General features: G+C 40.2%; 1 protein-coding gene across 2 annotated transcripts in view; it reads right to left on the bottom strand.

Annotated features, from left to right (window-relative positions):
* LOC133414366 (serine/threonine-protein phosphatase 4 catalytic subunit B) overlaps nt 1-16,217 on the bottom strand; it is a 32,033-nt gene that overhangs the window by 13,272 nt on the left and 2,544 nt on the right. For both annotated transcript variants that reach the window (XM_061699654.1, XM_061699655.1), the window contains exons 3-5: nt 12,104-12,155; nt 11,966-12,016; nt 5,845-5,946 (exon numbers count right to left, since the gene is read on the bottom strand). In XM_061699654.1, the coding sequence (XP_061555638.1) occupies nt 5,845-5,946; nt 11,966-12,016; nt 12,104-12,155 (205 nt within the window). The remainder of the gene's footprint in view (nt 1-5,844; nt 5,947-11,965; nt 12,017-12,103; nt 12,156-16,217) is intronic.

The following is a 16,217-nucleotide window of genomic DNA, read 5'->3' as shown; positions in this document are numbered from 1 at the left end:
AACAAGGTGGTACTTCACACAGTTCCAGAGATCTATTGAAGATCTCTGTGAAGACTGTAGCAAGCTGGTCCACGCAGACTTCGAGGCAGGATGGGGACACAAAGGTTTGGGCTTGCCGTTTTGTTGATCTTTTGTTGTTTGAAGATGCGCCTCACCTCCTGTTCGTGGATCGTCAACGAAGGAGGGGGAGTCAGGTGTGTGATGGTGGTCGGTGGTGCGTGAAGTGTCCTTTTCAAATCTGCAGTATGAAGGTCTTCAAGTCGTTGGCTAGGCCTTTATTGTTCTCAGCTTGGGTGGATGCTCGCTCATAATTGGTTAGCGATTGTAATGCATGCCGGACTGATTTAGTCATTAGCGGTAAGCTGTTTAACTTTACTGCCTAATTTCTCTATGCGATGTTAATTTCTTTAGTCAGCGGGTTTCCAGCGCAATTATACAGGGTTCTATATGCGTCCTCTTTAGCCTGGCGAAGTTGCTTAAGTTCGGCAGTGAACCACAGCTTGTTGTTATTGAACGTGCGACTTTGTTGGTATACGCATCTCATCACATAAACTGATATAGGATGTCAGTGTACGTATATTCATCCAGGCTGCCAGTTGAATTTTCAAAGACACTCCAGTCTGTGCAGTCTGAACAGCTTTGACGTTCTAGCTTTGCTTCGTTGGCCCACTTTTTCACTGTAGGCTTCACACATTTAGGTTTTTGCCTGTATGTTGGTATTAAGTGAATTAAGCAGTGATCAGACGAGCCCGGAGCTGCACGAGGTATAGCACGGTATGCGTTATTTAGCGTAGTATAGCAGCGGTTTAAAATGTTATTTCCCCTGGTAGGAAGTCGATATGCTGCTTGTATTTAGGGAGTTTGTGGTTGAGGTAAGCCTTGTTAAAGTCCCCAAGAATAATGAGGGGTGAGTCTGGGTTTTTTTTTTTTGTTTGTTTGGTTTTTTTAGCTTCGGTAGGTAAAATAAGATGTGATTTTGGGTCAGGGATTTGGGACAGTTGATAGAAAGATTGTGAGAGCTGTGAAGAAACACCCAAAGACAACAGTCAGTGACATCTCTGCCAACCTCCACAGGGGAGGGTTGGCCATCCCACAAACCATTTATCAGTAAAGAGAATCGAAAGGCCACATTGGATTTTGCAACTAAGTAGAGATGAGCCACAAAGGTTTTAAGGACTGATGTCACCAAGATTAACCTCTACCAAAGTGATGGGAAGGCCAAAGTATGGAGGGAGAAAGAAAATATCTGCTTATGACCCAAAACAGACAAGCTCATCTGTGAGGCATGGTGGAGGTAATGGCATGGCTTGGGTTTACATGGCTGCTTCTGGAACAAGCTCACTTGTCTTTATTCATGATGTAACTCATGATGGTAGCAGCAGAATGAATTCTGAAGTCGACAAAACCATTTTTTCAGGCAATTTACAGAGAAATGAATCCAAACTAATCGGGAGAAGCTTCATCATGCAACAAGACAATGACCCAAAACACACTGCCAACACAACAAAGGACTTCATCAGAGGGGTAAAGTGGAAGGTCTTAGACTGGCCAAGTCAATCACCGGACTTTAACCCAATAGAGCATGCATTGTACCTCCTGAAGAGGAGACTGAAGGGAGAAACCTCCAGAAACAAACAAGAACTGAAAGCAGCTGCAGTAAAGGCCTGGAAAAGCATTTTAAATGAAGACTCCAACAGTCTGGTGAAGTCAATGTGTCGCATGTTGATGCAGTTATGGCCTAAGGGTTGTCTAAGTAAGGGTTGTGCCATCAAATATTATGTTATTCACTTTAAGTTAATTTAATGTCTGTTCCAATACTTTTGCTGACTTGAAATGTGTGTGGATTCAAACAAAAGGTGCTTTGTCCTGAGTTGCTTAAAACATCTCGATATAAATACCATGAAATAAAAGCTAGAATTCTGAACCGTTGTCTCATATTCATCTTTTGATCTAAAACCCAAATGACTTCAGTATACAACAAAAAAAGGAATTTACCTTGCCGTTCCAATACTTTTGGAGGGAACTGTTTTTTATTCATGTACATGGTGGTTGTGATAATGTGGGTTTAAGGTATGTGGGTGTGTGTACTGTCGTGCAAAAAAATATTGGCACCTGTGTATTTAGCCATAAAAAGGGACTATGCTTTTTTTTCCCGTGACTGTCTGACATGAAATCAGACAAGAATCTTCCCCTTTTAGGTCTATTGAGATTATCAAAATTATTTGCTAAATGCCAGAATAGTAAGAGGATTTTATTTTTTTTTAAATTTTATTTTATTTTATTTATTTTTTTTAGACAGTGCCGTGAAAAAGTACTGGACTCTTTGTCAAATTATTATATTTTTGCAAAGTTTCACCACTTTAATGTTTAAGATCACCAAACAAATGTAATTATCAGACAAATATAACCCAAGTGAATTTAAAATGTTTTTGAATGGCGATTTCATTTATTAAGGAAAAAAAATATTCCAAGTTACCTTGCCCGGTGTGAAAAAGTAATGGCCCCATAAACCTGAAAACTCGTTGTGCCATCTGCAGGAGCAACAACTGAAATGCATTTCAATCGGATTCAAATCTGGATTTTGACAAGGCCACTTAAAGCCATTCAGAAGTTGAGACTTTGTGTGTTTTGGATGGTTATCCTGCTGCAGAACCCAAGTGCTTCATCCTGAGGTCACAAACTGATGGCTGAACATTCTCCTTAAGAATTTTCTGTTCTAGAGCAAAATTCATGGTTCCAATTACAGCAAGTTGTTCAGGTCCTGCAGGAGCAAGCGGCCCAAGACCATCACACTACCACCACCATGTTTAACTGTTAGTATGATGTTCTTCTGAAATGCTGTGCTAGATCTGCGCCAGATGTAATGAGACACACACACCTTCCAAAAAGCTTGAGTTTCATCTCGTCACTCCATATAATATTCTCCCAAAAGTCTTGGGAATCATTCAGATGTTTGCTTTTGTAAAAGTAAGACGAGCCTTTAACTTCTTTTTGGTCAGCAGTGGCATTGGAACCCTTTGCCGCAGATGTCATTTTTGCAGTCGCTCTTCCTTATTGTTGTGTCATGATTCATGAGCACTTACCTGAACTGAGGCAAGGGAGACCTGCAGTTCTTTACAAGTTGTCCTAAATTAATATGTGGCCTCCTGGATGAGTCATTTGCTGTTTTCTTGGGATAAACTTTGTAGGCCGGCCACTCCTGGGAAGGTTCACCACTGTTCCATAATTTCTCCATTTGAGTTAATAGCTCTCCCTATGGTTTGCTGGAATCCGAAAGCTTTAGAAATTGTTTCTGTAACCCTTTCCAGACTGATAGATGTCAATCACTTTTATAACTATTACTAGACTGTTCTTGAATTTCTTTGGATCTTGTCATTTTTTTGCAGCTTTTTTAGATCTTTCGTACGACTTGATTTAGTCGGGACAGATTCTGTCTAATTGATTCCTTGATTGAACATATCTGGAGGTAATCAGGCTTGGGTGTGATCAGTAAAAAGTAACCACAAATTGTGATTAGCCACAATTATTCCATGATTTAACAAGAGGAGTATTTACTTTTTCCACACAAGGCCGGTATCTGAATATTTGTGTTCCTTAATAAATGAAATCATTTAAAAACAGCATTTTAAGTTCACTTGGGTTATATTTGTCCGGTAGATTTGTTTGATTGTAAACAAAGTGAGGAAACTAAGCAAAAATATGAGAATTTGATAAGGAATTGGCCTTCTTCTTACAGCACGGTATATATCATAGACAATACAGTCATATCCATGGGGTGCTAATATTTTTGAGCACGGTCTGTGTGTGGCCATTTACTGTATGTTTGTTGAAATACAGATGTACACGTTTACACATGAAAGTGATCATATAAGTGCTCATTAATGTGAATACATGTATGTCTAGTGATGAAAAAGTGTACTATGTATGTATTCATTTCTATTGGAACGTGTAAGAACATAGACATATAGTTGTACAAATACTTTTATAACAATAAAAAAAAAAAAAAAAAAACACTACAATGACAAATGTAGTTTTAAAAAGACAGTACTCTATTGTGCAAACAAGCAAAAAATAAAACAAATAATCGCTGATACAAAATATTTAATATAGTATACGACAACCACTCGTCTTGGCTGACGTGTCTGATAACTTATTAATTCATTCCCAGTTTTCAGACTGTGTCTTATATTTGATCTCCAGACATACACACATTAATTTACTTTTCATAGTTGGTCACGCTCAGCTGTACGAAAGTGGCTCCAGCGAGACGTGTAGAAATTGTACTGTAGCAACAATCACTTATTCCGGAGTTTGCTTGGTGACATTTAACAATACCTCAGTGCCGGTTTAGCTGTTTTCTCCTGTTAATACTCGGAGTCCTAGGGTAGAAGTGTGGCTTATTCGTCCCCATGGAGGCGATGATTTGTGACGCTGTTAGCCACTGTAGCAACACGGCCACAGCCTTACAGCTGCCCGTCAGACGAGCTTGAAGCTATTTTTATTTATTTTTATATACTGAGGAAAACCCAATGACATCAACAAACGTTATGGCGATTGGTTGGTAAATTCCAAATCTGATGATAGCCAATCACTTGCCGCAGTAGCTCATGATAGCCACTTGCTCGCTACCTTGCTCACTGGAGGACTTCAAGGTATTTACACGATTGCGTGTCTTGTCCTCTCCGGTTTACTGACTATTTTCAACTTCAGCATAACATTGGAACACACGGCAACTGGCCGGGACAAAATACGGTAAATCGTCACAGTTGGCATCTCTGTGACACCAACATAATGAATCAAGCAGACACTACGTTTGGATTTTGAACATAACAGTTTTAAGTTGATACAAAATCCATAAAATCACATTGATTTTTAAAGAATTTATTAGCAAATTGATGAACTTTTGTTATTGACAAAATACTTATTTTCCACCATAATTTGCTAATATATCCTTGAAAAATCTGACTGATTTTCTGGATTTTCTTCTCATCGGTGAGGTATACCTACGATGAAAATTACAGGACTCTCAGCTTTTTAAGTGGGAAAACTTTTGGTGGTTGACTAAATACGTTTTTGCCCCACTGTATCGAGTGCATTCGATATATCCCCCACCCCTAGTTATGTGTACCCAACATCTGGGCTGATGTAAAAACTAAAGTACTGTCATTTCTCGTGTATAATGCACATTTCTTTCCCCAAAAAATTGTCAAAAGTGTCACCTGTCAATCAAATGTTCTCTATAGTCTACTATTGGCTGAATAATGTGTGCCGCTGAGGTTATGCTTGATAAGCAGTTAACTTTCCAATGTGTGTATTATGTGGGGACTAACACACACAACAACACGGAGCGAGGTGCTGACGTTTTAAACAACATCGCCACGGTGGAGTGAGCTGTTTTTCTTGTGGGTGGCTTGCTATCACAATGTCGTCAAGGTGTCCCTGGGCAAGACACTTAACACATTACCCACAACACCCAACATCACAACACCCACACTGCCTGCGAATTAATGTGGTTGGGTGTTTGGTGGTCGGAGGGGCCGTAGGTAGCTTACCACCACCAGGATGTGACTGAGAAATGAATGATTAATGCGTGAAATTGTATGAATAAATGATGTGTGAAATTGTAAAGTGTCTGAGTGTTAAGTGTAATGGATTATTATTTTAGCTACCTAGCTTGTTATCTTGCGGGCTGGCAAACACTTCCCCTTCAGTGTCTCTGTTGTTTGCTACGCACTGCCAACTCACTACAACAATAACAATTTATTGACTCCGGAAAAATGATCGAGTCCATTTTATATATGTTATAGTAATTATCGTGACAAGCCTAGGAACAGGTATGTGTACCTTAAGAGCGAGCAGAAGGAGGAATGTTTCCACACTGTAGAAGCCCCTGTCTACAAAGTCTCCCATGAAGAGATAATTGGTCTCTGGGACATCACCACCAACCTGTTGTAAAAACAATACAAAGAAATATTAGGGATGTACAATAATTAAGTATAAGGTGATGAGCCGATAACTTTTTTTTTTTTTTTTTTAAATTACATTATTCCGATATATTCTGGGGTGAAGGAAACCTTCTCCTTGGCCCAATTGAGACGTTTCCTACATTGGCTCAGAAGTGGCTCGACCCAAGGAACCCGACACTTGTAGCCCATCTCTCGTATGAGTCTGAATGTGGTGGTTTTTAAAGCTGCGAATCCCGCCTCATTCCACTCTTTCTGGATCTGTGCTAGATTCTGAATCTTCTCTGTTTGATAATCCACTGAAGCCCATGGTTACCTCTTTTGCTGGTGCATATTCTCCTGCCACATTTTGTCCTTCCACTAGACATTCCATTGATATGCTTGGACAAAGCACTCTGTGAACAGCCAGCCTCCTTAGCTATGAACTTTTGTAGCTTCCCCATCCTATGGAGGGTATCAATGATGGTCTTCTGGCCAGTTGTCAAGTCTGCAGTCTTCCCCATATTGAACCCAACAGACAATTGAACCAAACTAAAGCAATTTAATGACACCTGGGGAAAACTGAGCGGGTGCTTTGAGTTCAGTTGATGATCATTGTGTGACACTCAGTTTAAAACATTTATGGCCTGCAAAATTTGGGCTAATTTTTTGAATTCCTGAGTTCAGAATCAGAATCATCTTTATTTGCCAAGTATGTCTACTGCAATAAAATTATTCCAATACTACCGGATTCCGTCTTTGATGCTAGCGCTAACACTAACGGTTGTACGTAAACATGCCGGTGTGATGTTGAATCATGCTCTAAGGTTTTGGTGTGTGTGAAGTAAGTTCATTACAATGAAGTCATTTAATTGCAGTAAGTTAGCACATATTTGTGTCATGTTGTAATATTGGTTTCACCTGACTGATTAGAATACATTACCTGAATATAGAATACTTTTGAAGATACTCAGTATACAGTACACAAGTATATACAGTAAATGAACAAGTCATTTAAATAGACACATTGCTCCATCTTGTGATCGGATATCGTTTTTTTTTTTAAACTCGCTAATCGGTGATCGGCCCCAAAAATCCTGATTGTGTAAAGCCTAGAGGAAACAGGAAATACCCGGAGGAAACACACACAGGCCTGGGAAGAACACACAAATTCAAATTTAAAGAAAACAAATTTTAAAAAAAAATAAAAATTAAAAGGCTTCACTTATATTTAATAATTTGTTTGACTCAGAAGGGCCAGCAGCCAGCTCTTATAGTGAGGACTCCTAACCCTCTTTTGCTGGGAAAACTTATTTTTTAGCACTACCACAACCATATTTATTTAGTTTTTTTTCCGATGCAATCCTTTTTAAAAGAATCAGGGCTTTTTAACTTTGTAGATATCTTCATGTCTATGCTATTAACAGGGCTTAGATAGATAGATTGATATATATGCCAGCTTCATAGTTATTAAAACCTTTGCACATGACTCTGTAATAAGTGAAATGAAAACAAGCCAATCTGCAGTGCAGGAGAGATAGAGAGATAGAAAGGGCGCGAGAGAGAGACACGGACGCACACACACTGTGGCAGTTAACACTGAGGAATACAAAACAAGTCTCCGGTGTCTGGAAAATGCTATTTTTGGTACAGCAAGTTTTTTTGTCATGCCGTTTGCCTTTGGCAAAAGATTTGGAACTAGGAAGCACAGTAATTCCTCGTGGCTCATGAAGAATACTGTAAAGTAGAAAAAAATCTGTGTGTATAGTATCCATGTATACAGTCCACTTCAAAAGTATTGGAATGGCAAGGTCAATTCCTTTGTTTTTGTTGTATACTGAAGACATTTGGGTTTCAGATAAGTTGAGGAATATGAGACAAAGGTTCCGAATTCCAGCTTTTATTTCATGGTATTTACATCTAGCTGTGTTCAACAACTCAGGACAGAGCACCTTTTGCTTGAAGGCACACACTTTTCAAGTGAGCAAAAGTAATGGAACAGAAATTAAAGTGAATAACATTTTATATTTGGTGGCATAACGCTTATTTGCAGTAACTGCATCAACCCTACGACCCATTGACTTCACCAGACTGTGGCATTCTTCATTTGAAATGCTTATCCAGGCCTTTACTGCAGCCTCTTTCCGTTCTTGTTTGTTTTGGGGCGTTTCTCCCTTTAGTCTCCTCTTAAGGAGGTAAAATGCATGCTCTATTGGATTAAGCTCCGGTGATTGACTTGGCTAGTCTAAGAACTTCCATTTCCCCCCCCAATGAAGTCCTTTGTTGTGTTGGCAGTGTGTTTTGGGTAATCGTCTTGTTGCATGATTAAGCTTCTCCCAAATAGTTTGGATGAATGTTGCTGTAAATTGCCAGACAAAATGGTTTTGTAGACTTCAGAATTCATGCAGCTGCTACCATCATGAGTTACATCATCAATAATGACCAGTGAGCCCGTTCCAGAAGCAGCCATGCAAGCCCAAGCCATGACACTCCACCATACATCACATGATGAGCATGTGTGTTTTGGATCATGAGCAAATCCTCTCTTTCTTCATACTTTGGCAGAGGTTAATCTTGGTCTCATCAGTCCATAAAACTTCTCTGTACTTCTTTGCAAAATAAAATCTGGCCTTCCGATTCTTTTTGCTGATAAGTGGTTTGAATCTTGTGGTATGGCCTGTATATTTCTTCTCTCTCAGTCTTTTTCAAACAGTGGATTGTGATACCTTCACCCCCGCCCTGTGGAGGTTGGCAGTGATGTCACTGACTGTTGTCTTTGGGTGTTTCTTCACAGCTTTCTCAATGTTTCTGTCATCAACTAATTGTGATACTCCTGGCCGACCTGTCCGTTTTCTGTTGCTCAGTACACGAGTAGTTTCTTTTTCATCCACCCATCTTCTACCGCTTATCCGAGGTCGGGTCGCAGGGGCTGTAGCTTTAGCAGGGACGCACAGACTTCCCTTTCCCCAGCCACTTCATCCATCTCTTCCGGGGGGATCCCGAGGCGTTCCCAGGCCAGCCGAAGGATGTAGTCTCTCCAGCGTGTCCTGGGTCATCCCTGGGGTCTCCTCCCGGTGGGACGTGCCCGGAACACCTCACCAGGGAGGCGTCCGGGAGACATCCGAATCAGATGCCCCAGCCACCTCATCTGGCTCCTCTCGATGTGAAGGAGCAACGGCTCTACTCTGAGATCCTCCCGGATGACCGAGCTTCTCACCCTCTCTCTAAGGGAGAGCCCGGACACCCTGCGGAGGAAACTCATTTCGGCCGCATGTATCCGGGATCTCGTTCTTTCGGTCACGACCCACAGCTCGTGACCATAGGTGAGGGTAGGAACGTAGATTGACCGGTAAATCGAGAGCTTCGCCTTTCGGCTACTTGTGGTAAAGAAGTTTCTTTTTCAGTACAGTCCAAATTGTTGTATTGGCTATGCCCAATGTTTGTGCAATAGCGGTGATCGATTTGCCCTCTTCTCTCAGCTTCAAAATGGTTTGCTTTTCTCCCATAGACAGCTCTCTGGTCTTCATGTATGCTTAACAGAAAATGCAGTTTTCACAGGTAGAACTCAAAGCCAAAAACAAGCACTCGCTAATGTTAAACAAAAAACAAACGCCTGCGCAACAAGAAACACCTATCAGTCATATGTTCCAATTCTTTTGCTTACTTGAAAAGTGGGTGGGTTCAAACAAAAAGTGCGCTGTCCCGAGTTGTTACATCTAGATGTAAATACCATGAAATAAAAGCTGCAATTCTGAACTTTTGTCTCATATTCATCTTGCCGTGAAAAAGTATTGGCCCTCTTCTCAAATTATCATTTTTTAGCAGTTTCCTCACTTTAATGTTTAAGATCATCAAACAAATGTAAATATTATACAAATATAACCCAAGTGAACTTACAATGTTTTTAAAATGGTGATTTCATTTATTAAGGGGAGGAAAAAAAAAAAACTTTTCAAAGTTACCTGGCCCTGTGTGAAAAAGTCACCCCCACTTGGAAAATCATGATTTAACAGTGACTAATTATAATTTTTGGTTAATTTTCACTGATCATGCCCAAGCATGATTTCCTCCAGACTTGTTCAATCAAGAAATCCTTTAAACAGACTCTGACCCGATAAAATCAAGTCGGACAAAAGAACACGATCCAAAGAAATTCCGGAACAGTCGAGAAATAAAGTCATTCATTGACCTCTATCAGTCTGGAAAGGGTTACAAAAGCCATTTCCAAAGCTTTAGGATTCCAGCGAACCATAGGGAGAGCCGTTATCCTCACATAGGGAAAACATGGAATGGTGAACCTTCCCAGGAGTGGCTGGCCAACAAAGATTACCCTCAGAGAACAGCAATGACTCATCCAGGAGGCCACAAAAGAACTCAGGACAACTTCTAAAGAACTGCAGCACTCCCTTGCCTTAGTTAAGTTCTCTTCAATAAAGAAGAGAGTGGGCAAAAATGGCATCGGTGGCAGAGATCCAAGGCGAAAACTTACTTTTCCAAAAAACTATTATTCCAAAGAGATTATTATATGGACTGACGAGACGAAGGTTGAGCTTTTCGGAACGTGTGTCCCGTTACATCTGGCGTATATGTAGCACATAATTTCAGAAAAAGAACATCATACCAAAAGTCAAACATGGTGGTGGTAGTGTGATGGTCTTGGTCTGCTTTTCTCCTTCAGAACCTGGACAACTTGCTGTGATTGATGGAACCATGAATTCTGCTCTTTAACAGAAAAACCTGAAGGAGAATGTTCAGCCATCAGTTTGTGACCTCAAGCTGAAGCGGACATGGGTTCTGCAGCAGGATAACCATCCAAAACACATCAGCAAGTCAACTTCGAAATGGCTTTAAAAATAAATAAATAAAGGTTTTGGAGTGGCCTAGTCAAAGTCCAGACTTGAATCCGATTGAAATGCAGTGGCATGACCTTAAACAGGCCGTTCATGTTCGAAAACCCTCCATTTTTGCTCTAGTCAAACAATTCTGCAAGGAAGAGTCGGCCAAAATATCTCCTCAGAGATGTGAAAAATCCATTAGCAGTGATAGAAAAAAAGAGAAAGATAGATGATAGATTTCAGTTGTTACTGCTGAGGATGGCCCAAGTTATTAGGTTTAGAGGGCCATTAGTTTTTCCACCCAGGGCCACCCGTTGAATTGTTTTCCCCCCCTTAATATCCTTATATATACGTAGCTAATTTTACTACACCTTATACGATCAGGATATTTGGGGCCGATCAGCAAGTTAAAAAAAACAGAACACTGATTCGATCACAAGATGGACCAATGTCTATTTAAATGACTTATTCATTTTCTGTTGTGTACTGTATACAGAGTATCTAGACTTTTAGACAAAAGGTAAAATAATGACCTCTAGGGGGCATTCAAGGATTGGGAACCGACTTATGTTTAAAACTGAGTCAGGTCAAACCAACATTACTTGAGACAGAGATAATGGGTGCAAACTTACTGTAAGTAAATTACATTATTGAATTAAACTACATTAACAAATACTGTTAATGACATGCCAATTCTAACTTTCCCACTATATGGGCCGGTGTTGTCCAGCATTGTTTGTGTTAACGTCCGTTTGGCTGTTAGCTTTTCCTTTTCCATGCTGCGTTGCAAAGACCCCTTATGATGATGACAAACGATGGACTTGGTTTTCCCTTGCTCGGACGCGGGTCACCGGGGGCCCACTCTGGAGCCTGGTGCCACAAATTGGCAAATTGTAGACCTTTTATCCACTCCTTGTAAATGGGATAATGAGGGTATAACACACACCTGGCCAATTGTCCCGTTACTTTTGTCCCCTTAAATGTGGGAGGCACATATACAAATGGTTGTAATTCCTACACCGGTCACTGGCTTTGGATGTAAATACCCCCAAATTAAAGCTGAAAGTCTGCAGTTGAAAGCACATCATTCGTTTCATTTCAAATCCATTGTGGTGGTGCTTAGGGCCAAACCGCTGAGAATTGTGTCGTTGTCCCATTATTAATGTATAATATAATATAATAACTTACTCTAAAAAGCTCCTTCAAGTCATAGAACTGACCATGTATATCGCCACAGACCTGTAAATTGGACAATCATTGTCACATATTAAAAGTATAGTGCGTTTCAACTAATGGCCAACAAGAGAAATATAAAAATACACTTACCGTTACAGGAGAGTCAACTCTCTGGACATTGCTTTCTTCAACCAGAATCTCTCTGACAATACAAAAAAGCATTAACATGGGTTCAACTGAAAGTTGAAAACTGGGTGATGGGTAGACAGTTTCAACAGATAAGTATAAACATTCAAACTTATGCAATAAGCTATTTTGGCTTGCTGTTCAGGGGGGGATAAAAAAAATAATGAACTCATATTAGAAGAGTTAATTTCAACACTTAAATTATTTCTACTTAAATATAATATATGTAAGGAAATTAACCAGTATTTCTTTCCCCACATCACATTAAAATTATTGAATTTATCTTAGTCGCAGTTTTTGTCTCTGCAATTTATCAAAAAACGTCAATTTAATGCATACCTCACTGGATCCGCGACCAAATGTTTCTTCTGTTGCTCAATGACTTTGCTCTTGTACTGGTTTTATTTATGTTAACTTCTCGACTTATTTTCTTTGTGCCCTCTCTCTGTAAATGTATACTATTTAGTAAGACAGCAGACTTTTTGAACACAGATGGCTACTTTGTGACTGCATTAAAAAAATGTATTTAAAATAAAATACTTCAAAATCAAAAATACCTCAATTCCTAGTAATTGGTTTTAAATAAGACATTTTACTGTACACATGACCTTATTTACTCCATACCTAAAATTTTAGAACTGAAGAAGTCTTTTGGACCAACAACAACAACAAAAAATAATAAATAAATAACATCCAGTTGCCTTGACGCAACCTTTGGGGATTACAGATTACTTTCCCTTTATTTCAAAGATGTATAAAATAAAAAGTACAATACTTCAAAAAGTATAATAGTTAAACAAAAAACTTTAAATATCAGCAACTACAAAAATCCCTAAAACAAAAACTAAAAAATAGAATACTAACATAGATAAGGTGCCTGCTTACACATACCTGATCATTTACATGTTTGAAAAGGAGTAGGAGGAAGTATAAATGTATCTATTCCTACCCCTCTTTATTTCATTACTACATCAACAATATTTAGGAATATTGACTAGCTATAGAAAAGAAAATACTATATTCCATGTTCCAATTTGCAACACATTCTTGTTACAACACCGTATTTAAATATTAGTATGTAGTAATCCATAATATTCTATTAACTTTACCTGTATCACTGACCGATTAATATAGTTTATACACTTGTTTTAATAAAAAAACATACCATACGCACATGGACAAAATTGTTGGTACCCCTCTTTTAATGAAAGAAAACCCAGTGGTCACAGAAACAACATGAATCTGACAAAAGTAATACAAATGTAATGGTTCAACAGAATTATTTTAAAAAACATGAAAAACAGGCCTGGGCAAAAATTATGGTACCTTTAACATAACATTTTGTCGCATAACATTTTGAGGCAGTCACTGCAATCAGATGATTTTTCTTTAATTTCTGTGAGACTTCTGCTACTCTCAAGTAGGTATTTTGGCCCACTCTTCCTGAGCAAACTGCTCCAGTTGTCTCAGGTTTGAAGGGTACTTTCTCCAGACGACATGTTTCCGCTCCTTCCACAGATGTTCAAGAGGATTTACATCAGGGCTCATACAAGGCCACTTCAGAATAGTCCAATGTTTTGCTCTTCGCCATTCTTGGGTGTTTTTATCTGTGTGGTTTGGCTCATTATTCCTGTTGCAAGATCCATGACCTGCAACTGAGACCAAGCTTTCTCTCTAGAATACCTTGATAGTCTTGAGATGTCATTGTGCCCTGCACACATTCAAGATAAAGTCCCCTCCAAATGTATTGGAACGGCAAGGTCAATTCCTCTCTTTTGGTTGTATACTGAAGACATTTGGGATTCAGATCAAACAATGAAAATGAGACAAAAGTTCAGAATTCTAGCTTTAACAAAAGGTGTTCAACAACTGAGGACAGAACACCTTTTGTTTGAAGCCACCCACTTTTCAAGTGAGCAAAGGTATAGGAGGAGATATTATGAAATTAACTTAAAGTGACTATTTAATATTTGGTGGTATAACTCTTACTTCCAATAACTGCATTAAGTATGCGACCCATTGACTTCAGACTGTTATATTCTTCATTTTAAATGCTTTTCCAGGCCTTTACTGCAGCCTATTTCATTTCTAGTTTGTTTCTGGGGCTTTCTCCCTTCAGTCTCCTCTTCAGGAGGTAAGATGCATGCTCTATTGGGTTAAGCTCCGGTGATTGACTTGGCCAGTCTAAGACCTTCCACTTTTTCCGCCTTATGAAGTCCTTTGTTGTGTTGGCAGTGTGTTTTGGGTCATTATCTTGTTGCATGATGAAGCTTCTCCCGATTAGTTTGGGTGCATTTCTATGTAAATTGCCAGACAAAATGGTTTTGTTGAATTCAGAATTCATTCTGATGCTATCATCATGAGTTACAAGATGATCCAAGACGGCGCCTACCAGTGTGGTCGCCTCGGTTATGCTCTCTAGTATTGTTTTTGTGTTTTTCGTTCGTCTTTGGAGACATTGCACGACTCACTTACACAAGGGGAGACTTGCTGACCATCAAGGAGGCTACTCCGGACTTTCTTTCACCAACTTTCGCAAATCCGCTCTCTCTTTACACGAACGACTGCACCTCAACGCACCCGGCTGTCACACTCCTGAAGTTTGCAGATGACACCTCTGTCATCGGCCTCATCAAGGACGATGACGAGTCTGCATATCGATAGGAAGTGGAGCGGCTGGAGCTGTGCTGCGGCCGACACAACCTGGAGCTGAACACGCTCAAGACTGTAGATGATCGTGGACTTCAAGAGGCATCCTTCGCCACAGCTGCCCCTCACATTGTCCAGCTGCCTTGTGTCAACCGTCGAGACCTTCAAGTTCCTGGGAATTACAGTCTCTCAGGACCTGAAGTGGGCGACCAACATCAACTCCGTCCTCAAAAAGGCCCAGCAGAGGATGTACTTCCTGCGGCTTCTGAGGAAGCACGGCCTGCCATGGGAGCTGCTGAGGCAGTTCTACACAGCGGTCATCGAATCAGTCCTGTGTTCTTCCATCACAGTCTGGTTTGGTACTGCTACAAAAAAGGACAAACTCCGACTGCAACGGTCAATCAAAACTACTGAAAGGATTGTCGGTACCCCCCTACCCACCCTTGAGGACTTGCACGCTGCCAGAACTAAGACAAAAGCGTGAAAAAACCTCTCGGACCCTCCACCTCCCAGTCACCAGCTCTTTCAGCTCCTTCCCTCAGGTAGGCGCTACCGATCAATGCAAACTAAAACTAGCAGACATTCCAACAGCTTCTTCCATCTTGCCATCAACACCTAACCTACAATTCCATTACAACATGCTGGCAATTTTTTGACTTGCGTTTGTTGTCACATTTCTGTGGGGCCAATTATACATTACTCGTGCAGTCACTGTAGTAGTCTCGCCACGCTGCACTATTTGCATATCTGTTGTTGACCAATACTGGCCACTTATGCCAGAGTAGCATCTGCTCCATTTGCACACTGATTGAGGAGTATCTGCAATGTTGCACGATAAAAATTGTCCCAGATTATCGCACTACTCGCTTGAAGTTTCGGCGCCCTTTGCACAATGGTCATTGCACCGGACTGTTGCAAATTAAGCCTCTCGAACTCCTCTAAGTGCTAGAGGACTCTGCATCTTTTTGCACAATTGTCAAAAAAGAAATTACACACACACACACACGCGCATTACCAGATAACTAGCAACCCTTTATTGCTCAGTGACTGTTTTTTGTCAATGTCTTTATGTCTCAAAATTGTTCTCTGTCAATTGAGTGTCTGTTGTCGTACTAGAGCGGCTCCAACTACCGGAGACAAATTCCTTGTGTGTTTTTTGGACATACTTGGCAAATAAAGATGATTCTGATTCCATCATCAATAAAGACTAGAGAGCCCATTCCAGAAGCAGCCATGACATTACCGCCACCGTGTTTCAGAGATGAGCTTGTGTGTTTTGGATCACAAGCAGATCCTTTCTTTCTCCATACTTTGCCCTTTCAATCACTTTGGTAGAGGTTAATCTTGGACTCCTTAGTCCACAAAAAACGTTTGTGGCTCATCTCTGTACTTCTTTGCAAAATCCAATCTGGCCTTCCCGATTATTTTT

The sequence above is a fragment of the Phycodurus eques genome, chromosome 16 (assembly GCF_024500275.1).
Source record: "Phycodurus eques isolate BA_2022a chromosome 16, UOR_Pequ_1.1, whole genome shotgun sequence".
Lineage (NCBI taxonomy): Eukaryota > Metazoa > Chordata > Actinopteri > Syngnathiformes > Syngnathidae > Phycodurus > Phycodurus eques.
The sequence above is the reverse complement of the archived record's forward strand: the minus strand, read 5'-3'. Positions and strand labels throughout refer to the sequence as shown.